At 38.3% G+C, this 27,269-nt stretch overlaps 1 protein-coding gene and 1 long non-coding RNA gene across 5 annotated transcripts in view; one reads left to right on the forward strand and one right to left on the reverse strand.

Annotated features, from left to right (window-relative positions):
* Positions 1–27,269, forward strand: part of LOC118435065 (mucin-5AC-like) — a 49,786-nt gene that overhangs the window by 11,762 nt on the left and 10,755 nt on the right. For all 4 annotated transcript variants that reach the window (XM_035850184.1, XM_035850185.1, XM_035850186.1 and 1 more), the window contains one exon: positions 26,853–27,110. In XM_035850184.1, the coding sequence (XP_035706077.1) occupies positions 27,073–27,110 (38 nt within the window). In that variant the 5' untranslated portion in view covers positions 26,853–27,072. The remainder of the gene's footprint in view (positions 1–26,852; positions 27,111–27,269) is intronic.
* Positions 6,907–26,856, reverse strand: LOC118435066. The gene is made up of 2 exons (XR_004834467.1): positions 25,730–26,856; positions 6,907–7,342 (listed from the first exon to the last, which is right to left on the reverse strand). It is a non-coding gene; the product is annotated as an uncharacterized LOC118435066 (long non-coding RNA).

The following is a 27,269-nucleotide window of genomic DNA, read 5'->3' on the forward strand; positions in this document are numbered from 1 at the left end:
TGCAACATGCATCGTTCGTTCGAAGTAATGACCACACCATTCCACTTCGACATCAAGTTGTGTGAGAAAGACGGCTTGGATTTGGGCTGCTGCTTACTGGACGAGAAAACAAACCAACCAAAAAAATACAGCAACGTTATTTCTTAGTTGTGGATTTCTTAGTGGTGCAATTCGGGACAATTTCATCTCACAGCAGGTTCTGATGGGTTGGTATTCGTGCCATTTATTATGTTCGCTACAGAGGAATCAATGGACTTTATACATTTTGTGAGGGTCGTCGTCTGGTAGTTGTAAGCATTTCGTAGTCGGGTGCAACTTTCCCTAAAAGACCAAAAACAGATTTTCTCTATTGCCATCGCACCCTGTAGTGGGTTAGTTAGTGTGGCAGTATGGGGAGCAAATTCCAGGGACGGAGTTTAACACCGAATCCGCATGAGGGTCGCCGTACATATATATTCGTTGCTCTGTGGGAGAATTTAACATGCATTCTCCTTCTCTCGCGTCTTTTTGAAATGGATCAGTTACATTACTCACCGGATCCAACCGTGATTCAAATTTGGGCTGTGAATTGAATTTCAAGCTGATAATTCCGGAAGGCCAATATTTCATCCAATCACAAAGAAATGTAAATAGCTCCAATCAAACTGAGGTGTGCGCAGTTATACATGTGGTGGAAATGACAAAAGACAATGGAATAGAGTTTTTGGGGTAGGAAGGAATTCGCCAGGATTTAATTTAAATTCCAACCCGTCTTTCCAGTGAATCGTGAGTCATCTTTTGATTAATTAGACGGAATAAGAGGAGTACCGCGACGTTACATCTTTACATTAAAGACTCCCACTTTGAACACCTAAGTAACCCAAGAACCCTAAATTTAGATGGTTCGGGCGAATTTTTACCAAACTAAATTACCTAAAATTCAAGCGTTCCTTGAACAAGTTGCAACCATGTCAGAGGTTAATTTCGTCTTGTCAAAAGAATTTCTCTCACTTTCTCTACGTGCTAAAGCCACAACAGCGCGTATGTATTCTATGCACTGAGTGTTCACCCTGTGAGTTGCTGTGCTGTGAGAAAATCCAAGCTGAAGAAAGTGCAATGCAATGTGAAACATGGTCGTCTTTCTCTAAAACCCATTTCTAAATGCGATGTAAAGTTGCGTAATGCATTTCCTTCAACTTTGGCGTCCGCATCTTGTTTTTGTTCAACTTTGTTGAAACTTTCAATTGAATTGAGAGGCAGATAAGGGAAAGCGGTTCGTTCTTGGATGGTTCGAGCTGTTGGATCTTCTCACACACACACCAAGCCAGCCAGCTTTCCCACTTGAAGTTGAGCTTTGCTCTCATAACCTCAATTCATTTCATTTCTTCTGTACCTTCTCCATTCAAGACTTCTCTTGAGAGATGAGATGTGAGATTAGAAGCCGAGTTGGGACTGCAAAAGAAGAAACTCGGGTGGGGAGAAAATGCATGTGTGACAAGTGGTGGGGGAGCGTTGGCAGTGGTGATTCCTTACATATCTCAGTAAATAAGTAAGGAAAAGTGGCTTCATTCTGGGTGTGTGGGGTGAAGCTTAATGTTGCGTTGAGTGGGATAAAACTTAAGGGAAAATATGCATTTGTTGCTGCACTCGTATGATCACTACACCCAGAGGTGCCATTCACCATTGGATGCAGATGCACAATGCAATTGCATCGCAATCTCACTTTTATTGAGGAACTCGTTTCCTTTTAGTGCACAACTACTTCAATTTAGAAGCAAGAAAAATAAATTGTCGCCTTAGAATAATATTATTACGGGCCTCGTAAGGCAACTTACCTGCATTTCATGGTATTTTCATTTTCTTTACTAAGGTTAAGCGAAATGCGATAAATGCTAGTACGAGTAGATGCATGCTTATATTTGGTCAAGGTCATAGAAAGTCTCCAATTCCGTTGCACCCTTATCGCTTGCACTCCCAAATGGGGACCGGTCACAATTGCAGAAAAATAAGTACTGCACTCGCGGCCCTTCTTTTGGAGTTTCCTGCCCCCTTGTAGCTTTTACCTTGCAAAAGACGAATTGAAGGAAAAATGTCAAAATTCTGGCAACTAAAATTTATTTTTTAGAGGTAGATTTGGCTGGATTATGAGATTTTCTTTTTGTCATTGACTTCGGATCCCAATAAATTAAAAGTAAAGATTTTATTTGTAACTCGATCATTTTGTGCAAACACTTTACATAATTTTTCTTAAATCTGAAGTGCATGGAAAGTTGGAAGATATTTGGGAAAGTGTTCCATGCTACTTTCTAACAATCTGCTGTTGTATCTCGTAATATAATCGTCCTAGCCATCCGTCTTTCTGTCTAATCTCTGTGGGTAGACAACGTTCCATACCAGCAATGTGCTACAAAAGTGCATATGTGCACATAGGGATATTAGATACATCTATCAGCTTTCTCCTGACTGCATACATAGCTTTATTGAATTTTCCTATAATTCTCGACTTTTGTAGATATTTGTTTCTGCAAAGTCAATTCCATATAAACCAATTTAGTCGTTGTTTCTGTTACCTTGTACATTGAATAAAAGACGCTACCAATAAAAATCATCTCAAAACTTGACAATATGTATTTCTTATGCATACATCAGACTCGCTACCAACACTGGTTTGGTCCTACATATCGAGGTTTTAACCAGGATTTCTATTTTCATTTTACAACTTTCACTCACCCCCATCGTACAATCCCTCAAATCCAAGAAAGAATCTTGATAAAGTTGTAAAATAAAAGCGTGACGAATGGGGGACGAAAGTGAAGAAAAATTGAAGGAGAAAGCAACCGATGTGAACCCAAACATCCTGGTCGTGTTCATACTACGCGTGTACACGTTCATATGCGTTGTGGATTTTCTGCTGCAATAATGCCGGACGTGAACCATCACCTCTTTCACTCTGTCTGTGGGATATTTCCATGAATTATGAATACAATTTCATGTGCATTTTTCACGCTTCTGGTTTCCTCTTTGAAAGGGAAGTATGACCAACCATCCAACCAACATGACGTGAATGGATAAACATACGGACTGCACGCTTCTCCGGATTTTGGAATTTCACTCCCCCTCATTCAAATTTCATTCAACTTCAAAAGTTGAATTTTCGGATTCCATGCACTCATCCATCTTGGGTTGTCTATCATCACTGCTATCTCCTTCCTCCTTTTTGTTGACAGTGCCGATGGGTGCATGGGTGGGTGGCGGTGTTAGATTTATATTCCATAAAATTCATTCCCAAAATAAATTCGGGGTGCATCATCTGCATCACAATTTCTCCTCAAATACCTGTAGCAAAAACAAGAGAGATATGAACCTGGTATACGACGCAAGGAGTTAACAGATTTTTAAACAATTGGTAGAGTCGCTTCTTCTCTTACTCAACCAATATGTAAATATTCTGCATAATGCTATTTCATGACAACGACTACATATGTGCAGTGAGAAGCTTAGATTTCCGATGCATTGTACACCATTTTTTAATTAAAGTTGTATTTATTTATAGAAAAATTCATTCGAATAGCTCTTGTTTCGACTCTTGTGTAAATATTATGATTTTCTCTGCGTCATGGAATGCATTCTGGATATTGATTAGGTTTCGTTCATTTGCGAGTTTTACTATCAATCCAGGAATGAGTGACTAATCCTAAGTTGAAGAGTTCTGATGGAAACTCTCCATTGTTTTAGCTGAAAATGAGAAGGGAGAATAAGGGGACGTAGGAAATGCAGCGTGATAAAGTCGAGGATCATGCGGCTGACTTTGGTAAGCAGCAACAAAGATGCAGTTGAATAAGACTTAGATTCTCATTCCCACTCATCCAAGAAACTGAATTTATTTTAAATGGTATTGCCACCCTCACGTAATGATGAGGGTGCAGTGAAGTCCCCGCAACTACAGCGTAACACTATTATTATCCTATAATCCATTTCCCATTATTTCCACCGAACCAGAGTGAACCTCTTTCCTCTACAACAGATTTTAATCTCTTTGAAATGTTTGGAAACGAGGGAGGAAACTGGAAGTACAAACAATGTCATTACTACGTCATTCTTGTCGCAATTTTTGTGCTCCGCAGACAACAAGAGTTTTCTACAAGAAGGAAAACAGGACAATATCAGCCTTCTTTCGGGTTGGATGGTGTTGGTTTGATGGGAAGAAACAGGGATTTTCTTCAATGAGTGAACAACTTTCCATCCTATTTTCTTGACGTGTACTTGGTTCAGCTCCTAAGATGGATTACTCTAACAATAAAGAAGATTACAAAAACGCGGTGTGCTAAAGAGGTGCATCGGCTGTAACAAGTTTGCTTGCTTTTTTCTAGTTTATATGGTTAATAAAAAATGGTCCTATTGTGAAGTTATATGGGTATGAAACATATGTATGCATTGTATCTGGGCGTTCAGGGCTGTTTACAAAAATTTAGAATATAAAATAAGGCCGAATATTGACGGGTTAGCAGAGAAGGATTGACAAATTGACAAATGTACATATCGCTCTGCACCCCAAACTTCTTCGCTCTACATGAATATGTATGTGTGTATGGTTGGATTTCGATCAAATTGTATTTGAGGGTCCATAAATTCCTGTGCAATATTGCATCAGCAGGCATTGTGTGTGAAGAGAATAAACGATATTTCATAGTGATGAAGAAAGTACAATATGTGTTTAGCAATACGTAATGTAATAATTCTAGACGCTCGTACGAAAAAGGAGATGAAAGGGAAAGTTGCTCCTGTTTGAATTACTGACTTGACTCGAATAATGCATTATTATTATGATTATGATTACTGCATAGTAGGCAATATTGCCCACGTATTAAAGAAGTACGAGTGCGATTGCCTCCATTTAACGTTCCCTTTGTCCTCTTCGCCACCCTCGTGCTTATTTCTTACAGAAATGGCATCGCATAATACTAATATCCGGATGGTGCTTACATCCATGCCACGCAGAGGGGAACCTTTCCAACTTCTTTAACTCCGACTTTACTTACATTGTGGTATCTGCTGCATTGGATAAAGTTGTGCGAGGGTAACACTTTAAACCTAATAAAGATTTAACAATAATTTGGGTTCCCAAGTGTATGGCACCGACTGTCAATTGATTCAACATGCATATTTTGATTATGATTTGGTAATTACTAAACCCAATAAATGGACAACATTTGGTTAGATTAAGAATGAAGAACATGACTACAATTGCGTACTTTATGCAAAGTGGGATATTTAAACGTTTGAAAATCGGTTCTCTCCACTTGAGTGGAAATGAAACAGTTTATATTAGTCCTCTGATATGAATTCTTTTACTAAAAGTTTACTAAACCAAACTCGAGTAGAATTGAATTGAAGACTCGCTGAACTTCTTTCTTTCTCCAGATCCCATGATGCTCTTTGACGAGAGAGTCCAAGTTCGTTCTGTGCATTGAAAGGTTGAACTATCTACCTCAAAATACAGTTACTTATGCACTAGCTACGCTATATAGCGAACTGAAGTCGTGAAATCCGGAATAATTCAAATTCAAAGTGGTTGATTTGCTGAGTCGTGACTCACCACCCGAGCAATGCCACTTGAGCGTGAAATAGACCCTTGACTTTAGATTTTCAATTCACCTCATCTTTTACTCGAGAAAACTCAACCTGACAAATAAAATGTTAAACCACGTTTCACGTTCATTCACGTTTTTATTTGGCTCCTCGCTCTTTTCGTGTGGACCAACCTTGTGGAATCCAACTCATTATTGCCTATAAATTAGAGACTGCTTTCGGATCAGTCGTGGGTGGTAAATTGTGCAAGCCCTACTCAATCCTCATCATCAAAGTTTGGCGTAATCAATCATATTGCACCGCAAGGCATTTCGTTCTATAGTTTCATTGTCAACATCCCCCCCATTTCTTGCCCCTCTGAGAGGTATAACAAACTATTGTTTACATGCATATCATATAGTGCTTTGCTGCACACTTTTTTTACATTTCCAGTGATTTATAGCATTGCAATGGTGAGAAAATGTCACTGATGGCTGACAGTTCCCCACACACTCACTCATATTCATTTTGACCTGTTCGGCTAAAAACAAGTCGGGTTAACCAAAAGCTGCACTTATTACACTACTCAATCCTGAACCACATCCTGAACATCTGCCGAGGATCACAATTTCAGCAAGCTGAGCACGCGGTGAACTTTATTTAACTCACTCCATATCCCTCGAAAAATCAAGAAATAACTGCTCGCTTTCACTTTGGGCTGAAGCATGAACAGGAAAGCCGTCTGCGTTGAGTTGTGGAGATTTGTTCGCTCTCTGCTCAACCGTGCCCAATTTTGCGTGGCATTTCCCGGACGTCTTGAAAATACTGTTTTGCTCTTCAATTATGCGCTTGACTGAGTTCATGCAGAGATTCAAAGGAATATCTACGTTTTGTACAGAGTTTTTGTACACATGTGAAATTTATTAAATTCATCCTGTAAAAATATTACACCATTTATCACATACAAATGTATCATGAACATGCATATGTCATCCATCATTCACAATTTCCATTCTTTTCCTGATTAAACCTGACAATGAGGAATTTTTCTACACATCGATTTCTGCAACTTTGACTACTAATTTAGAACAAAAGGATTTTTACTTAATGGTTCGGGCTAAAAACGAGAACGCTCCTACTTCGATTTGAGATACGTTCGTTGCTACCACGATCGGAAGTGGGCAGACTTTCTCCCTTCCTTCACTCACTCGCTCGCTCGCTCGTACGGTCACACGCATTTCTTGGGGGCGTCCTTTGTGTTAAAACAAAAATAAGAAAGGTCCACAACACTGCACGCAGCGAGCTCAGGAGAGAATGGTTGAGAAAGCTTATCTTAACACAAAATCTGGCCGGTCTTTGTTCGGTAGTGTGCTGAACTTTGGAAATGAATTGGATGAACAAGACTTGAAGGGAAAAGTAAGGGAAACTTTTGTTCCTAACTAATAATAGTTCGATCCACCTTCCATTTTGTGTAATTCAGTCTGAAATAATCTGTTCGTATGGAGTAAATTTTCCAACTGATGAAGATGGAAGTGAGTAATCACTACTTGAAGGAACATAGCTAATGCTGACTGACTACACCTGACGCAGTGGATTTGATAGTAAACTTTATCTTGGCGACTATTTTATACACATATAGATCTAAATATGTTCAAAGCTTTACTACATATTCGTAACATTTCAATTTGTTTTGTGATTTGAAAATAAGACAATTTTGTGTAATAAATGTATAAATGAGAATTCGCTGTAGGTGGTGCAAACGAGTGGGCCGATGGCACGCTTTTTACTTCCGTCCCTGCAAATAAAAAATAAAATTAGTAATAATTCTCACACCTAAATTCACAAAATGTGTAGCCACGTAATTAACTTGGAGACTGGGCGACTAATTTATTTAGCAAACCATTGTAATTTGCATGCGTAGAAGCTCTGTAACCCCACTCACAATTACGCAATAGAGCAAACGAAGCATGCTCTGCTTTGCATGGTCAGACATATTTCCATTGAGATTTGAGCTTTGTCAAGTTTCAATTTTCCACTCGTTTAAACCCTGCATCTGTGGTTGATACCTTAAGAAGGTTTACACAGGTTCCACTAAACTCGTACATTGTGTTTTACAATCTTACTCGCAGTCAAGCATAAAATATTTCACAATTTACAATTCACAAGATTGGCATGAATGCTTTCAAACATGAAAATCTCTAGAGAATGACAGCTTCGTGATTTTGGGAGTATTAGGTAGATCGTTTGTTGACGATACAAACTGAATTCAACAGCATGGAGAGTTGCAACCTTAAAGTTTTTTTATGTACAAATGTTTGTGTACAAATGATTGCAAGATTTTCTTAATAAATATAATGGAAAACCTCAAGATAATTAAGTGCAAGGACCATCATGTAGTATGAGGATTACATGTCAGGAAGATTTATCACCAAACAGAGGTATCTTGTACCAGGTGAATTCAGCCGTCGTACATACGTCGCTGATATGTATTGCTGGGTGAGCTGAGGTGAAAGAAGCATCATCGTGAACCCCTTGCATTGCTAACCCCACAGAAACGCATACATTCTGGAAATGCATTTTTAGGCTCAGAGAAAGTTGACAAGTTGGATTATGAATGTGACAATGACAAGCAACTTGGAGTGCCGCCCACAAAATATAAATTTATGAATAAGCTGCTGGATAGTATAAAATAAAAGGAATGCAGAACTCTCACCTCCTCGTTACCTCACGATACACAAATTCATACATCTACGCACGCACGCAGAAAATCGAGAACATCATCTACATCAAAATGTCAAAAGTCAGACCAAAATTCAATGACAAAGTCAACCCGACTCTAGCATTCACGTCACATTGTTCAGTTGCGGGTCATAAACCCACCGTTGTGTCATTCGTCGTCGTCCTTACACAAATGTCATTGTCGAGCGAGGAGCACGAGCCCAAGAAATATTATTACCTTCGTTTATGCAATTGCATTTCTGAACGGAAGGGTTGACGGCAGCGGGCATCGCATCCTGACAACCCTTTTTCCTCTCCACCACCATCACCACCGCTCTGGTGCAATACTTTATTGTACAAAATTTATCCGGTGAAAGCAAAAGCATGCACATCCTGAGCATTACCATGCAATTTTGTGGAGTAGAACATGACTGGAGCTTAATTTTATTCCATCACGACGACTCCATTTACTTTCAGGAGAATTTTTATTCCAACAAAAACTTTCTCTATAATGTAAACAGGAAATGTCTCCCTGTTTCCCATTTCCTCTAACTCAATGTTTGTGTAATGAATGTGCAATTTATCATCATTACCTGAAAGCGAAACCTGTACTGCAATTTATTTCAAATAACACCGTACGTTGGTAGACCAGATAATAATGTGACGTTTGATTTCCTCAAGCAAATTACTTTACTCAAATTGATTGTGAGAAGGAGATCAAAGGCTGAAGTTGTATTTGAACTGTCCAACCTACCGACATTTCTTTGTGGTTTCTTAACTGAAATGAAATCAACTGTAAGAATTCAAAATCCAGTTGGAAGCATTTGAGTGTTGCGTGATTAATGACATAGGGTAGTGAAGTGTGTCAATTAGTCAAAAATTCTATTAAATCTTTTATGTATATTGCACACAATGACAGCCATTGGACACGAAATGTGGTCAGTTCATTCAAAATCTTGATACAAAATTTTTAAATTGATACAAACGCCCTTTGGGAATTGCAAGAATGATTAAATTGCAAAATTAAAGAATAGTAATCATAATTATAAATGTTCGTCATACTTGAACAAATCTGAAGTCAAGGAAGAATTCGAATAAAAGAACCTTTCACTTTGGTGGGAGACTCGCCTCTTGTCAAATTCTGCTTGCTAAGAAATCTGCCTGCTCGGCTCGTCCCATCGGGAGCCAGGTTTAAATGAAAATTGGAAATGCGTAACGGAAGATTTGGTTCACGATAATGATTTCCATTTACCCTTTCAAGCCGTTCCATTAACCCACCCTGAAAAGTATCACTTTCCATTATAAAACAAAAGTTTAAGGCTAAACTTTGCCGATATTCAAATTTTTTGTGCTTTCCCCAGCACTTTACTCTCACCGAACGTGGTAAAGGTGGGAGAACATCGCTGGATGGATGACGCTCCTCGTTATGAGAAGTTTCAAGTAGCACATAAGTAATTTAAAATTCCAATAATCGTTAAAAATATCGAGAATGCCGGAGGGTGAAAGTAAATCTAAGGTTCCAGGAAATCATGAGATCGTTATCGAAAAAGAGACACTTTGTTAAATTGCCCAATTAAACCATCTCCACATCCTATTGATCCGCATGAACGGAAATATGTAAGGAACAAAAATCTTCCACCAGTCAAAGATGAGCCCAATTTTTGGACGCCCAATTAAATTCGGTGAGGTCTCTTAACAATTTCTACAGTGTATGCTGTCCTCAACTTATTACTTCAGTGACACTGGTAGAAAAAAATATCCAGTGCAGCGATTTCATGCGGAAGTGTGATCTTGGAATAACTTTGTGTATGCACATGCAGTGAACCTGTACACTAAAACATACATTGACATAGATACGTTCACGGGAAAACTCAGGCCTAAGAGTGTGGTCGAGTTAGCTTGGTACAAAAGGAGATCGGTCGTGTCTGGTAAAAATAAGAAGTAGACAAAATGTGGAAGCGGAGGAAACCAAAGTTCATTTATTTCCATCCAATCTCGCGAGAGTCCAACGAGGCAGAGAAACTTTTCTCATTCTTCTTCCTTCATCCTTTCATCTTTCTATCTCAAATCAGGATCAGCTTACGATCTCAGCCTCGGATCGGTCCTTGTCGGTCGGCCACTGAGACTCCCTCATTCATTCCATCGTCCTTCTTGAATATCCTAAGGGACACTAGTCTACCTCTAGTGTACGTGTCATACGTATGTGCACCTCTTGTACATGTGCATATATTTAGTCTACTTTGGCAATAAGTAATATCCAAATCGCCCCTGATACATTTAAATGGAGGAGCATAAAGCTTAAATTACGATCTTAGATCACATTAAATTGGACCGTTGTTTCCTTCTTGAGGTTCAATCAGATCTTAATCCATTTCCTGCTCAGAGATAGTTTCCTTCCGATTGAGATTAATCTATCTTATAGGAGCAAATCATTTTCTAAAGCTTCACATGAATGAGGAACTTGGAAGATAATTTGCTCGAAGATTTCAGACGGTGCTAATTAAATTTTAACTTTTAATTCTACTCATTGGTCATTAAAGCATCGTTAAATCATCTCAACTGAAATAACTGATTCGATAACAATCTCAACCTAGAAAGAATGAGGTAAGACTTGCTAGCGGTACTTGTACATATTCAGTAAAACTATTGTCTTCATCTCTGCAAGTTGCATATATTTTAAGAGCGACTCACAATAAATTAACCAAGTCAATAGACAAAGTTTCAGTTCAACGTATTTAAATTAGGGCCAATTGTCCTAATTTGCTTGTAAATTGCAAAAGTACTTGCCCTACTTTATCCAAAGCCTATGCAAAAGTAGTCAACTTTGTAGTGCAAACATGTATGCAAGTACCAGACGTAGTGTTAAAATTTTTACATATAAATATGATGCTTTCTCTCCGGTTACAGAAATTGAATTTTGAGCTGTGCTATATATTTTCAAACACTTGACCACAAAATAAATGTGTCGTTCACATTGGCAAGGATCCTACTAATTTAGCTTTCACCCTGAACTTTGAGAAAGTCGCAAGGAAGTCAGTACGCAACCCTGAATAGCAACCAACTCTTCCTTATACCGTTAAATGAGCTGCCCGTTGGTAAAGCGGGTAGTAGAGTCGGACCGAGTCAAAACATAATTCCCAGGTGGACACACAACCACTTAACTCTGTGGAAGGTTTGAGCTAGGAAATGTAAGCATGATCCAGACTATTGTTGCCCAACAAAACATTTCCCATCATTCATTCCCACTCTACGCGTGCACTAGTGTAGCTCTCAGCACGTAGAAAATGCGTACGGATTGGCCCAACTTTCTCTCGTTAATACAAGTTCACTTGGGTGGAAACAATGCACGTTCTCTGCGCAGTTCTCACTATTCTTCTGCCCTCCGTACATCATTGTTCCGGGTGTGTAGCGAGTAATACAACCTACTCCTGCTCTATTATTAATCTTCACGTGGATCTAAATGCTCATGTATAAAGCTTAAATTAAACATTTCTGGCAAGCGAAATTGCCTCATATTTAAAATTCACACGCACAGGATTGAGCTACCACACACAATGGCTGGTTGTGAAGATTGTATCGGCTATGAGGGGCAAAAGAAACATGAGATTTGGACATAACTAATCGCATGATTCAAAATACGAGTTCGCACTCCATAAAGCCACGGCCGTGATTTGAATAATTTATGATAAGGAGCCGAATTATTCACGCACTTTGAGTTCAGCAAGAGCCCTTCTCCACCTTATATACAGCTTTCTCCTCTTATTTTTTTTACAAAAATGTTACAGGATTTGAGACATACGGTGCTCATTTTCGTGTAAATATTTCCCTGCCAAACTTCGCATGTGGGGAAGCCATACGTAAGTGGTTAGAGGATTTCTGCTAACTTTAACTGGCGTGGCATGCGTAAAATATTGCAACTTCCACCAAACATATTTTATGTTACGCTATCCCATCTTTAAATGTTACGACAGGCGATCATACCGCACATTCCAATGGCATCAAGAACTTATGAGGGATGCGTAAAGCTAAGATTCGAACCCTTTTTTGAATACGAGATGATTTCCCAAAGTGCCATATTCATGGCCTAATTTTTGGTAACTACATAGTCCACTGCCAAATGGACCAGTTGGAAAGCCTGCTGAATAAAATATGTCTGATTTTATTTCTCTTGGTTTATTAACACAGTTCAGAAAAGAAGTGCGTGTGAGACAGTTTGGGAAATGAGCAATTTTATTTCATTGAGAATGAAATAAAATAATGAATGGGGATGAAATTTGATGACTGTGGCATAACTCTCACACGGAAAGAAAGAGTTTCTTCAGTTCTAAATTTGTGTCCAAATGCACCCGAAAATTGAACATTTCCGTTTTAACAACTGGTCAATACATCTTGTTCCTGCGAAGAAAGGATGAAACATGAAATTCCACAAAACCAAACTTCCGCATATTTGCACAATTCACTTTCACCACTGCTTTCACATAGCACTCGAGCTTCTTGAATTGGAGGAAGTTGAAGTGAGAAATTCATTCCAATTTCCACCAATGAGAAATAAATGTGCTGAGATATGATCCATTCCACTTCCCAATTGCTTTCGATCTGCTGCCTCCTATCATCCAGCTGAATTTTTAGGAATTCTTTTAGGAAAAGATGCTCTCAATTCCAATTCTTCCACCAAACGATGCTGGAATAATGCATTTGAAAATTTGAACGCGAGAGGAATCCAAGCCCTCCATCCTGCTCAAAATCTTGCTTGGTTGAATGAAACCATTGTGAGGAATAGTTGCACACATGAAAATAAAAAAGAGGAGGAAACCCACACTCCAATTCGAATGGATTCTTTCTGTCTACAGCCCAAAAATTGAAGCAGATTCAATGGCCTTTCTTATTTTCCTTAGCTGTTCTAAAGTCTTTGTCCTAAATTGCCTTAAATCTTTGGGTGACGATCTCATTTCTAGAGTTGCAAAGGTTGCAGAATTTCTACTGAATTTCTATTTTGCTCTGGAACATAGAACTTGAAGACCAAAATATTTAGTTTGTTTACACTCTGATTGTAAGCCCACATAATATTATGTATGTCTTGCTCTTTTTTGTATTTTAACAATTCATGCTTATTTATTTAACTTCAACCAATCAAAATCTTTACATATGTCTAATTGTCAACTTGCACTTTAAGTAATTGCTGATCATGACGAGAGGCTATTTTCTGGTAAACCCTTTCTAGTATTTAAAGAGTTTCCAAGCTGAAGAAATCGTGTTCAGTTCAAACTTTAAGGTCGACATCCCTCAAAAGTAAACATACCGATCAAATCGGAAAAGAGGATCAGAGTATTTTGAAACCACAACTTAAAGAGATCTACTTATGGGGCAGCTTAACTTTAGGACTTTGATTTTGCGTTATATGTTTGTATGCATGAAGAAGCTAAGAAACGAATGTTGAGACAAGAAATGTCAGCCAGGTAAGCCAGTTCGTGTATCATGCGCGGCAAGCATGTGTCTCATGTGTATACATAGCTCTCGAAGTTGAGAAAACATAACAAGTCGGGGGCAAAGACTTTGTTCTTTCTCGTCCAGTTTCAAAATACGCACGTTGTTGAGAAAGTTGTCTGAGATGGATTTTAAGAATTTTATCCTCTTGTGCAAAGTTGCTTCCTTGTTTGCTTCCCTTGGGCAATCCTACAGATCGAACTGGGCTGTGAGGCGAGGAAACCAAAGCTCACCGTAAAGTTAAGTGATGAGATGTTTGACATCCGTGGAAAAGCGAGGCATTAGTGAGAAAAGCGGAACTGAAGGTTTGAAAGCTTTGACTGACGCACAATAAGTCGGAAGCAGGATTAGTTGGTCACGTCTCATGCCACACCTACTTAAATACGTGTGGTGTCGTCCTTTCGTAGGACTAGGCACCAGACGACGTGGGACAAAACATACAATCAAATAACTTCTTGTTTTTTTCACCTCTACGGATACGTACGTAGAACTTTGCTCCTTGAACACCCACCCACACATTATTAAAGGTGAAACGCACATGACATTCTTCTTGCTACCTTTATTTGTTGCGAAATGTGCAGCACTATTTCCTACTGGCTTCCATAATATATCTTTGTTTATTGCATTAGCTCTGAACTACCACACACACGCCCATTCCACCACGCGTGCATTAATAAAGTAAAACTGGCAAAGATGAAATGCTTGGCTCGCATTCAACACTGAAATTGCCCCGCCAGCTTGGCTACATACGCAGAAATAAAGATAAATCTCCAAGCACGAACAACAAATTCCCAGCCAAAGACAATACAAATCCAATCTGAAAGAATGAAAGTTATTATCTCGCACTTTGAATGACTGTCAATTTCGACCTGATTAGATTCGGTTTCAAAATACTTTGGTTCTTAATCCTTTTTAAAACAGATAAAAATAGATTTCCCAGTAAAATGCCTTAAAGAAATGGGTCACACTAGATACGTGTTCTACTAATGTCAGCAGAGCATAGAATTATAGTAGGAAGCGAGGGTGCGGCTGCTAGCAAGGAAAGTAAAAGTGTGAAAAGAGATTTATTTTTTGAAGTCACAAAGCCCATCACGCAGAGTGAGAGAAAAGAGTAAAAGAGAAAGCATGAGGGCAGAAGGTTTGCCAGGAAGGCGAATAAGTTCATCTGCATGCAAGTGTAAAGGACAAGGAAGGAAACAGCTGCAACACATCCCTTATTCCCGTCTGGATGTGGGTTGCAACAGTAATGCAGATATACAGAGAGAGGGAAAGGAAATCGGACATAAGAAGCATTTTGCGCTTACTTCCACTGGCCAAGAGATCCGATATTGACGGAGAAATATCTGTGAAGCATAAGGGGAAAGAGGTGCTACATGTTTTCACATTCCAAATCCAATCCTAACTTTGAGACAGAACAGCAAAAGCACGCACTTTCTAACTTTTGAATTTAGATTTACAGCCAAAGTTTCTCGTCGTCCTCCTTTCCCAGATGAATCCCTTCAACTTTATTTCTGCCAACCTGTGATTTAATGCATAGATATTCTTCGCAACGCCTTATTTAATATCATAACGGGGGGGGGGTCGTTGTATCATTGCTTCGTATTGTATAATTGGGGGAAATAAGGTCATGTCAGGGTTTGGTATCAGAAATTTGGGCTTATATGGATAAGATGTCCTCTGAGAACAAAGTTTGTGCATATCTGCTAACGGTAAAATTTTGCAGAATCCGAAATCTCGTTCGTACCTTCTCTGGAGTTTTGGAAACCATAATGCAGAGGTTTGGGTAAACATAAATATTGTCGTATTCGTCAAAATTATCACGAAAACTGAAATCTGCAGACAGCACACAACTTTGCGGGTCCACACATAAACACAATTTACAATTCAAATAGGAGAACATGCTATCCGCAGTCGTCCCGTGGTGGTAAACCAACATAAACACGAACAAATGTCAACGTTGACAAATTTTGGAGAGGATGAAGAATTCCCTTTCATAAATTCAAACCAGGTTGTTTAGGAAAAGTTTTGCTTATTCCATAACAAGAAATTCCACCAGGAAGCTGAACAAGTCAAAGTCAAACCTAGTTAAATTTACCAAACAAACACCAACTAATCAATCAACTTTGAGTGTCAAGACAAATTGCAAAATCGTGACGGCGTTCGCCATTACGAAATCCTAACTGTCACATTCATTTTATTCATACGGTGGATAACCACAAACTATTATTTGGGAAACACAAATGTTTCATCTTGGGAGACAGAATTCAATCGAAATTCCGAAATATCATCCACCCAATGAGAGAGAAGCGATGAAAATATTTATCGAGTCCCTCGAGCAGAAAGACTCGTTCAAATGTTCACTGACACTTTCATTTAAGTCACGTAGTATTTTCCCAATCCACCAAAACCGGCAGCAGCTTCGTCCTCCAATAGAACTCAATAGTGAAAGCCTCTGTTTGCAGAAGAGGAACGTTCCGCCACATCAGCACACTTTTGCAAGGAAGATGAAATTGACAAAATACGGCGAAACATTTGTGACAAAAATATATAAATCAATAAGTCAATAAATTCTGAACGTTTGTTTCTCTCTTTTATAAGAACTAGACTCTGTCAGACGAAGAGAGTGGTGGGAGTGTGAAAGCACATCGTCGATTAGGAAAGCAATCCAGGCGTCACAGGCTCAGACAAAACGAAAAGCACTAATTCGATTCCATGCAAGGAGAGAAAGCTGGCTGGCATTTGTTTCTTGATTTGTTCAACTCAACTGTAAGTAAATGGAGGCATTGTTCCCCTGCATATTGGTCAAACAATATTATTGGGATGGCAGTGTTGAAGAGCGGTGGAAGTGAGGGGATGGGACACGACTCCTTGTATTGTTTGTCAAGAGACATGCGATGCACACTAATTGCTATCTGAGATATCCAATCGTGATGGGAGAATAGAAGTCGTAGGAGTCAAAGTAAGAACTGTCCAGGCAAGTGCACCACACTCTCAGACCACGAATAATAGTCGTCGTTCCCCCTCCTGACGTCGAGGGAAAGTTGGTAAGGAAATTATATGGTTAGCACTGCAATGCAATACACATTATTTTCAAGCAGGAATGGACAGAAAGATAATTGCTGACTTAATCTTGACGGATAATAATAATTCGGATGACGGCTGCATATCAGTAAGCATTCGTACAAGACGATTGCCAATATATGTGTGACATGCAATTGCTCCATTGGTCGTGAAGGGTGAAAGTATTGCCAGACACGTGCTAAATACAGTGGAATAAGAAGTGAACCTCGTCGTTTTTTTTCTAATACAGGACTAAAAAGCAATCCTTTCACTTGAGCAAATCGTAACATCAATGTACATGCAAGCATGTATGTACAACACAAAATGTAGAATGTGCTGAGATGGTTGGTAACACCAAAGCGATATCGTTAAACAGCTCTTGCTAGATATATATATTACAATAATTAACGAGAGAGCTTCGTGCATTAAGCTGGAACAATTGGCGGTAATATAATGTACAACCAAACTAATAACATAAAATCTCCTCTCCGAATTGGCATACCCATTCTCTTCACTTTGAACAAGGTTCCTTGAAAGCCTGATTATAGCAGGTATATGGTACGAAGACGTTTTGTATTCCTTAAACATTGTAGCTAAGATGCCCCACAGGGCTCATTCCGGGTTTTTGGGGAGAAAGCCATTCACATTTCCACCACCGGAACTTGTGCTGTATCATTTTGCAGAGCATGTGAGCAGTATGAGAAGATATGTGTTTATCCAACGATGCAATTCATTTGAACTTCGTGTAAAGATGCAACCATTATATGAAATACAATGAATTTTGCTCACATCCTGCAAATTGGATTCGTGTACTTTTCTAAATTGCTAAAAAAGGTGCCACAATTACAATTAGGTGCTCGTCTCGTAATGATTCTATTTTCACACTGTCTTTGAAACAATAAAGTGGTGTTCACTTCCGGAGTAAATGTATGCAACGTATTTTCTAGCAAGTCTTACAGGAAAGGAACATAACGACTCGAGCTATCTAATAAACATTATCAACAAGAGGAGAAGGTAAACAGTCTAAAATTTCCATCCTAAACCAACTATGTGAAAGACCCATTGTAGTCTCAACAGTGTTTTTGTTCTCGTTGCTTCTGTGCTGTTGTGACTCGACCAGGAACCAGAGAAGGGAAACAAACTGTGCATAAATGACTTAAAGGCCCGTTGGGCCAATCCAAATTTTCTCTGGGTTTCGCCTTTGTTGCTCTCAAGCAATAATTTATTGCAATAATGAAACAAGGTCGCAACATAATTTACACCCGCCATGCAAGCAGACTAGACAGTAAACTGGAGATTGTATTCTACATAGTTTAGGACACGAGTGACCAAAGAGAGACGCTGACTTAATGTCTTCTTCCTTAAATTACTATCATCATTAGTATCGAGGGGAGAGAAAGAGGCAAGCACGACAAGAGTAACCAAACTTTCTTCTTTACAATTGCAATGAAGCGAGGACTGAAAATTTCTAGAAATTTTAGCGCTATGATTTTGCTTGGTTTTTGTTGTGTGAAAGTCTCCCCTACCTTTTTAGTTTGCAAATACTAGTGACATGATAATATTAATTATACTAATAGAAAACTATTTTTAGTCCAAAAATATTCCCACTATCTTCTTGTACAAATAAAAGACAACGAACCCTTAAATTTACTGACGGAAACTAACTTTCACGTTTTATCTCGTGTTAAAAGCATTCAAGTACAATGGTTATGTTTATGTCAAAATCCACTTTGAAAGCTATTTAAGATTAATGATCCAACAATATTACATTGCCCGAATAAATTTCAAACCCGTAGTTAACGCATACCGTAACTTTGCATTTAAAAAATAGATGCATACAGTATTTCAAACATGAATAAGTAAACACTTTAAAATAGTTTCGAGAGCTAAAACTCTGAGAGAATGCTAACTAAATCGATACCCCGAACATAATTTGGTTGTCACGAGATGAGATAATCCACTTTGTTTCGGTAGACGTTTTTCATTGTAAGGGATTATCTTGGGATTCTCATAAATCCATATTTTATTATTTTGCAGTCAATTCGCCTGGATTATACTAAATCTATCTTTGTATCTGCATATTCCATATCAATCAGTCTCAGGACCCTTGTGTTTCTTGGAGAATTACGCAAGAATTGCTTGAACAAGTGTGCTGGATACATACAAAAGAAAGTCGGAACTTGACAGGCGCATTTCAAGATCTCAAATATTGGCACCTTCCATGTGAAATCCGAATAACGTGATGCATAGCTCCAGAACAGCAGGAAAACCTGGCAAAGACAGCGCATACCCATCTAAAGCAAGTCTACTGTGAAAAAGAAAGTTATAAAATGAATATGTTTATGTAAAACACAAATTTTTTGAATTTTGATTAGTGTTGGATGCGCTACTATTATATTCGCACGAGAGAATCGTCGCAGAGTCATTATCGTTTTTCCTTATCAGATAAGCTTAATTAATTTTACTGCACAAAAGATATGCACAGATATGTATGTATCTACATACAGTGAGGCACTTGCAGATATTTCTAAGCAGTGCAAATATACGGCAGACAAAAAGTAAAAATTACATTATGTAGTTCAATTTGGACCAATGTAAAACATATGTTTCATATCTTTCATTTCATGCCCTCATCTCACATTTACATATTCTGTGCAAAGAAAGTAAGCTGAGGAGACTGTTCTTTTTCTTACTTTCGTTCAAACCAAACGTCGTCGTATCGCATTTTTGTTGCTGACAATTTGACAGAAAATAGGGGGGGTTGATCTCAATCCTCCTTTTCCAGATCTTATCCTCGTACTACACGTGTTGCATAAGCCCAAATGATGTGTCATTTATAACTCTTGTCTTGTCAGGGGAGAAGGGTGAAAAGTTTTGAGTCGTTTTAGATGGTTGCCATTATTCGCTTTTATGTCGTCGCGTGTTTTACTTTGTAATATTGAAACAACACTTGGATTGCATTTTTTACCATCTCAGAGACACTTTCTTGCCATTTTTTCAGAGCGGTGCAACTATGGAACAATTTATTGCAAGGTGTACCGCCATTACATAACTTGAAAGTGCCTTATTTTGTCATTCATCTTATGCTTAAGGAAAGCAGATTTAGCCACCAAGTAGAAAAGTTTGCCAAATTTTCCATAACTTTTTTCATTTCTCATTTTTAATTGCATTACTTTGTTTCCTTACAACAATAAATCTCCTTTTCATTTCCGTGTGGATTAAATTGGAATGTTAGGTTCCAGACTTCATGAAACGGAGTGAGCAGAGCATATGTCAGACATCAACTTGCATAAAATATGGAAACCGTTCCGAGAAAGGGAACGAGCCTGAGAAACCATAATTTGTGAAAGTAAAAAAATCCCCCTCTCATCTCCCTTGTCAACAGTCATTAGTTAACCGTCCTGTTTCACGTTCTCCAGGCTTTCCATTTTTCATGTGCTATGGTTTTCCAGTAGTTTACGAAAATATTTAGAGCATCCATCAAAGTTCTCAGGATCATCGGTTCTATAACCCATTATTAATATTTATGTCACATCATGAATGAATTTACTCATTTCATACGTATCCATTAGTTGTTGACATTTATTTATGCTGCTAAAAATGTAATGAAAATTCCAATTTGAGTAATAAATGTGCAGTTATTTAGTTATATACGTACAGAGTGGCAGGGCATAAATGATGGTGAATATGAGCTATTACTAATTAAGGACAAGGTAAGAAATAATGGTAAGCTAAAAATAAATGAGATTATGGTTCTGACAATAACATGAATTCATACAACGGAGAAAACTGATAAAACTATCAGAGTAAAGCAGCCAAACAAGAAGGGGTCGACCATCTACAAATAATTCAGGGGACGTAACGAGAAAATAATTCGATTACTGGTGCAGTTGTAAAACTTCAGCTAGACCTGAACACGGGGACAACTTACTTCGAGGGAATCGGACTCTGGTTGCCATATTACACACTCCTTTGCCAGGAGTAGCACCAATAAATTATGAATTTCCACGCGTCCTGTGTACAACGAATTTATGAAATGAAAAGGAGCTCCCACACCCACCTAAAGGCTCCACTTGACAAGTAGTAACAAATAGCGAAAAATAATTCTTTAGCATTTATATTTTTTAGATGCATGTGGGGATTTTCAGTTGTTTCAAACTTGGGTTGTGCATTGCAGTCGTGGGTTTTCTGCACTGAAAATTTGTGAAGGTTACAGGAGGACATTACTAACTTAACAGAACTACTCGAAGTAGACGTAGTTTTTTTCCTCCTTTCCTTCGTCTAACTTATTTATGGTTAATAAACGCAATCACTTTATGACGCAACTATTACATAAATTCTAACATGTCCAACTTTTTTGTTTCTGAGACTCAATATTAAAACTGGGAGTGAGGCAAAAGTAAAACAAAAGGGACAAGGAATAAATCCTGACGTACTGCTTGGGATTAGCACATAAGATGACAAATGAAATCCAAAAAGAAAGTGCAACCAAATATCACGGGAAGAGAAGAGGACAAATATCCCTTTGTGCTAGACGACCGCAGGCAGGGGTTGATATTGCAACTACTTATTTGACCTTTAAGTACAGAGATGTAGTGGAATTGAAGACGAAGTATGTTTGACTATTGGCAATGACAATGATCCAGTAATTCCAAGCAATAACTTGAGTAACAACAAAACCGCATAGGAAAGAAAGTTGAACGAAGAAAACAAAAAAAGTTTTCAACTTTTCGTAATGTTAACTTCACTGGATAAATGGTTGGGTTTGGTTAAGAAATCATATATGTAATAGTATTTCAGTTATGTAAGTACATATATAGGAAATATTAAACTTCACATTGGAAATTCAAGCAAAATATATGAAACCTTTCGGTCTCAATGAAAATTAGTCGCATATTAGATATTTCCAGCATGTAAATATATTTACGAATAACTTTCAAACAATTTTTTTGTGTCCTTTATAGCAAAATTAGTTGAGGAACTCGGTTCAATTCAATCGGTGAAATTATTTGACGAGTCATCTTCTTGCTTCCATTTTTAGCTTGCTCCACGTTTACATACTTCAAGAGTCTGTATTCATGAATACGAGTCTCATACCAATCAATTCTCTCTTCTCAACTTGAGAAATTTCCAATTTCATTTCGTGCAACCCGTTTCTCTACCAAGAGTTGGAATACAGCTATGCCAATATCTCAAACAATTACAATAACTCGCAAGCTGGTTTCCTTCTCGTATAAAAGTCTAGTAGAACCAATTTTCTTGGATAACGCAGTCGAGCAAAGTCAACATATAACAAAGCTGATTTAATAGTCTTCTTGGAATCTAGAATGACATTCAACCTTTGTAAGCAACACTCAAGGAAGGGGATTATTATGGCTGAGAGAGATGACAAAATGAATTTTGTCATCAAAATTGCAAAAAACGATTGGATTCTATCATCATCAAATGCGTCCAATGTTAAGGATGATAAAATTACAAGAGCTTTTGGCTTGGTATCAAATCAAGTGATTGGAATGAGTGGTATATTCGCCATCAAAATGAAACTGTTAACTCAAGGTGAAAGTCAACATGGTGAACCAGCTCAAAAGGAGTGGGTAAACAGCAATTTCCTTTGGTGAAAGCACCCCAGAAAATAATGAAGTGAGCGATTTACCTTGCGTTCAAATAACTAAAATCTGATGTGTTTCTTGTTGGTTGGAGAATGAATGGTGGTTAGAACTACCATTCGACTTCGGCACACGTCCAACCGCAATTTATTTCCCCCGTCAATTTCCACCTCTTGTGCCATGCATGTGAGTTGCCTGACTCAATGCGAAGGTAAAAGATTGAATGTTTCTTGCAAATGTGTTTGTTAACTTGCTTCGCTAAAACTTTCACCAACTTTATCCAACTACTCGACTACGAGGGACAAGGGTTTGTGAAGTGGTTGCGCTGTGTGTGTGCATTGTTCTCTCCATTCCTCCATTACATTATAGCCATATACGTACGGTACACTAACTCTATTAGCTTTTTCATCAAAGGGATCTCAAAGGATGTTTTAGTTCCCTCATTTATTTCTTTTATGTGTCCCAATTAGCTCGTAGAGCGAATTGTCAAAAAATCGAGGTGGATTAAATGAACGTCCAAGAAGGTAATCAAGTCAAGATAATGGTGGCGTGGTGGTGAAAGTTTTGGGTGTAGTGATCACGCAGAGTGAGTGTGTGCATACATGTGCATACATATATCATCTGCGTTCCTCGAAACGAAATCTAAACGCGGAGAAAGCCTTGAACCACGACGACTCCACATAATTACGACCTGAGGAGTGGCAGAGGTGTTGTATATCTAGTGAAGCTCCTTCTCGACGATAGCAACAACAACCAAGCAACACGATTACTGTTGAAGGGGAAAATAAATCCTACAAATTCCCTAAAGATTATTATTCTGCTACAAAAACGACTTTTTCCACTAGAACGAAATAAAGGATTTTCACCAGAACTGAGGAAAATGATCCTTACGGTGAAAAAAACGTCGCTGTTACTGCACCTACATACGCTGCCATACATATTTCACCGCCTATATATTTCACATTAGGTGATCGTATTTCATTACACGTAGATACGTATGTACGTGTACCTCCTTTAATGCTCAACAGTCGAAATACACACACTTATGTTGCTGCAATTTGCTTTGAGCTAATCGGTTCGGCCTAGTAACAGAAAGGGTTGAAAATAAAGTAACATCAAATAGTGAGAGAGGTTACTTTCTATGAGAGAGAGCTGGATAGATATGTGTAAATATATGGCGGCCTCCAAGGAATAGAAGTATGTACGAAGATTTCACTGTTAATTTAAGTTTTGCTGGTTTGGTCTTCCTTCAATTTCACTTCCAATAAAACAAACAGTATTTCAGGAGGAGAGAGGAAGACTAGACCCATTACTTCGACTAACTTGGCACAAAGGAAATTGCCGAGAAAAGAGTAGAAAAAACAAGGTCCATTTCGTACCCCACATGTCCTGTCCTTGAGGTGGACATGCAATTAACTTTAGTCGTTTTGTTCTTTGTGGCTTCATCCAAAGCAAACCAATTCAACTTTAGCTTACACCGCCAGCACTTATGTCCCACTGAACATTGCTCGGACATTATATGGAATGGCAAGTTCAATCCGGGTGATGAAAGAAAGGAACATTTTGATTCGATATTTGACACTTTTTATCTTTTCTCGGTTGTAATGAAACAAAAGTCACCCAAGTAGAACCAACCACAACACTAATGGTGAACGTGAAAGCTCACTCTGTGGTTAGAATTTTATTCCCTACTGGAAATTGTTTTCCAGTGACTGTGGATGAAGCTCGGTGGTGTTTGGTGTCGCAAAGAAGGAGATGGTTCATAGACAACGGCTTTCTCTCACAGCTTATCCTTAGGCTTTCATCGGGTAGTTCTTGTAAGGAGCGACAAGAGATCCGACTACAAGTGGTGATATGGATAGAACGTGTTAATGAACAAATTTTCTCGTTTTTATGTGCAATCAAGCTCCCTAAAAACTAACAAAATCTCTCCAATTTTCTATAAAACTTTCAGCTCATATCGTTTTGCATTACGTTATAAGTACTTCAGAGAAAGGCCAATACTATAATACTAATAATTCCACTAAATCCAACCTTATTTTAAGAAGGATTTATTATTGTCATTTTCTCAGATTTTGAAGCCTTTTTGACAAATTAATTGACAACATCCAATTTACGGAAGGAACTACTGTCGGATCAGCTCATTCTCTGGCTTTTTCTCGGCTGACGAAGAAATTAAACAGATAGGATACTTGGATTCAGGCTGATCAATATATTAAATCATCGAGCTCTAAAACTGGAAGCCGATTCATTTTTCTAGAAAAAATGAGAATCCCAATTGAGTTCCCTCTCTTCTTTTTTTCAATTCCAATTCCAGCATTTTGCAGAGAAATAAGAAATAGAGGGAGATGAACAGTTTAGATTTTTCTCCGTCTACCTCGTCTCAGTTCTCAATTTCTCATTATTTTCTCCCTTCTTCCATCCAAGTCTTAATTCAAAAAGATGAGTCGTCGTCTTTCCACATCCCCCTCGCTCGGTTTATTTTATTGGACATGTATTCCTTTCAACCGACTAACATTATCAACGATCAAGCCATGTTTCACAAGAGTTGTAGCTCTGCTGTACAGGCTCCTTAAACGTGATGACAGGAAGAAAAGTAGGTTTTGACTCGTATTTGGAAATATAACTCCCTTTCTACGGCAATAAAATCTGATCCGCAGCCTATCCCACGTTACTCATTAAAAAGAATATATAAATGAGATAGATGACAATTTCGCGAAATAGTTTTTCTGGAATTCTTTTCTATACAACCATAAATTTCACATTTCACAGATTACGACGAAGAGGAGAAAATAGAGGAGCAAGAACATCTTCACCATCAGGGAATCACTTGCACCCGATCAATCTATATAGGCGTGAAATTGTGAATTGTGAATCAAGAAATCTGTTGCTGGTCTGGTAGAAATTTCATTAATGCTAAAAGCTTCAAGTAACTCATAAGAAAGATTTGTGAATTACGCCAAACATCTGTTAATTTTTAATTTGATAGGACCGACGCATGCACATGATAAAGGAATTCTCCACGATGCTTCAAATGAATTATGATTTGTAATTTGCCGAAATGGTGCTGGCGTAAGTATACGTGATGATATGGACAACTCCCCTTTTTGAAACTTACCGAGCGATTAACCTCCTTTGCGTTATGCACACCATATCGTTTGTACCAAGCATGTAATAGCCCCACCACCAAATGCTCGGGAAACAGACATAAAATAAAGTAAAAGTAGAACTATACGTAGACCGGAATAAGACCAAAAAGTCAGTGGCAATATATTTGAGAAAGTTATAAATTTTGCAATAGTAGTTATACTTACTATATTATCACTAATCTCCGTGCTTAATCCAGATTGTGTGTACCTATACACATAATATGTGACATCCCATACTTTCATATGTGACTATGTCGTTCATACAAAGTCTACTAAATTTACGATTCATAATTACAATCATTACGGAAACGTGACACAGCTCTTTGGGCCAAGCAATCTCCATCAGTTCTGGCCCATTAAGGTTCCTCGGATGTTTCCAGTGAGGAAAAGCATGGCATGACTAGACCACAACATTCTAATAAAAGTAGGTGTGGCTATGCTGCATTGTATCGTCAAACATACGCATGGGAGCAGCTTCGGCTACAAATATAACAAATATAATAGGACATCACAAACAAAACCAAAAACAAAGACGAGAATTGTTATGCAATTTAATTTCACCTAAAATGCTTCATACGCTACATATGTACACGCTGAGGAGTCCTGAATATGTCACGCGAAAAACTGCTACAGTTGGTTTATTTGGACATGATAAAAAAATGTCTAAACGATGTATTCATTCGCATAACTATGTGACAACTGGACTTGCACAGAGATCGTTCGAACGACTTAAATTTGTTTCATACTTTGAAAATGAAATAAGTAGATTGAGCAATAAACTCATAAAAGGAACAGAAAATATTATTACCAGAACTGTGAAACGTACATATCTATGTTGACAAAAATGCAGTATGGAGAGGAACAGGCAGAGGCAATATCATATACGACCAGTGAAAGCATCAAATTCCGGAATGATTTAGTTCATCCAAGGAAAGCAATCCTCTTCATCTTCCGGAAAAACAACTTGGTAGAAAATTAAAGGACGAAATTATAAGAAAAATGAATCAGCCAAAGTCTCCAACTAATGCTTGTTTGGTTTATAGCGTCAACAGCGAGTAAAAATGTAGAAATAAAGCACTTGAGGACGCTCAAGCTTTACTCAGTGTTTCTTCTTATAATAAAAGAATTCACAGGCTTAACTCGGGTTAAATGATCCAAGTGAATAAGGGGAGACCCTAAAAGTGTGTGTGGCGAGAGTGCCGCTCTGGGCCATCAGACGAACGATACAGTCCCACAGCTCAAGTTGTCTGGCGTAAATCCTAATAAAAATTCTATTTTTATTTTATAGGCGTGAGATGAAAAGGGCAGCGAGGAGTTGAAGTTGAGGAAATTATCTCAAGACAAGACAGGAGGAGTTGACATAAACGTATGACTGGGCTTATCCAACTTCTCCTCACGACCTCTCGCAAGCCGCACCCACCACAGCACAACAATTCTGACGACCAGGACGGAGAAGTGGTGCTTCGCCCCTGTATCCTTCGCTTGCCCACTTCGCATCCCTTTTTGAAATGTTTGGACACAGATTAAAATCGTGGATGGAAAACAAGTGAGTGCGAACCTTTCAAATAATTTGATTATAACGGAGCATTACTCCGTTTTACCTGTCGTACGAGACAACATTTTGACACTACAGACTGTAATAAATTCCAGTTCATTGAAATCAACTTAATCGCGTAGAAAAATTGTACCATAAACTTTGTTCATT

The sequence above is a fragment of the Folsomia candida genome, unplaced genomic scaffold, assembly GCF_002217175.1.
Source record: "Folsomia candida strain VU population unplaced genomic scaffold, ASM221717v1 Fcan01_Sc003, whole genome shotgun sequence".
In the NCBI taxonomy this organism is placed as follows: domain Eukaryota; kingdom Metazoa; phylum Arthropoda; class Collembola; order Entomobryomorpha; family Isotomidae; genus Folsomia; species Folsomia candida.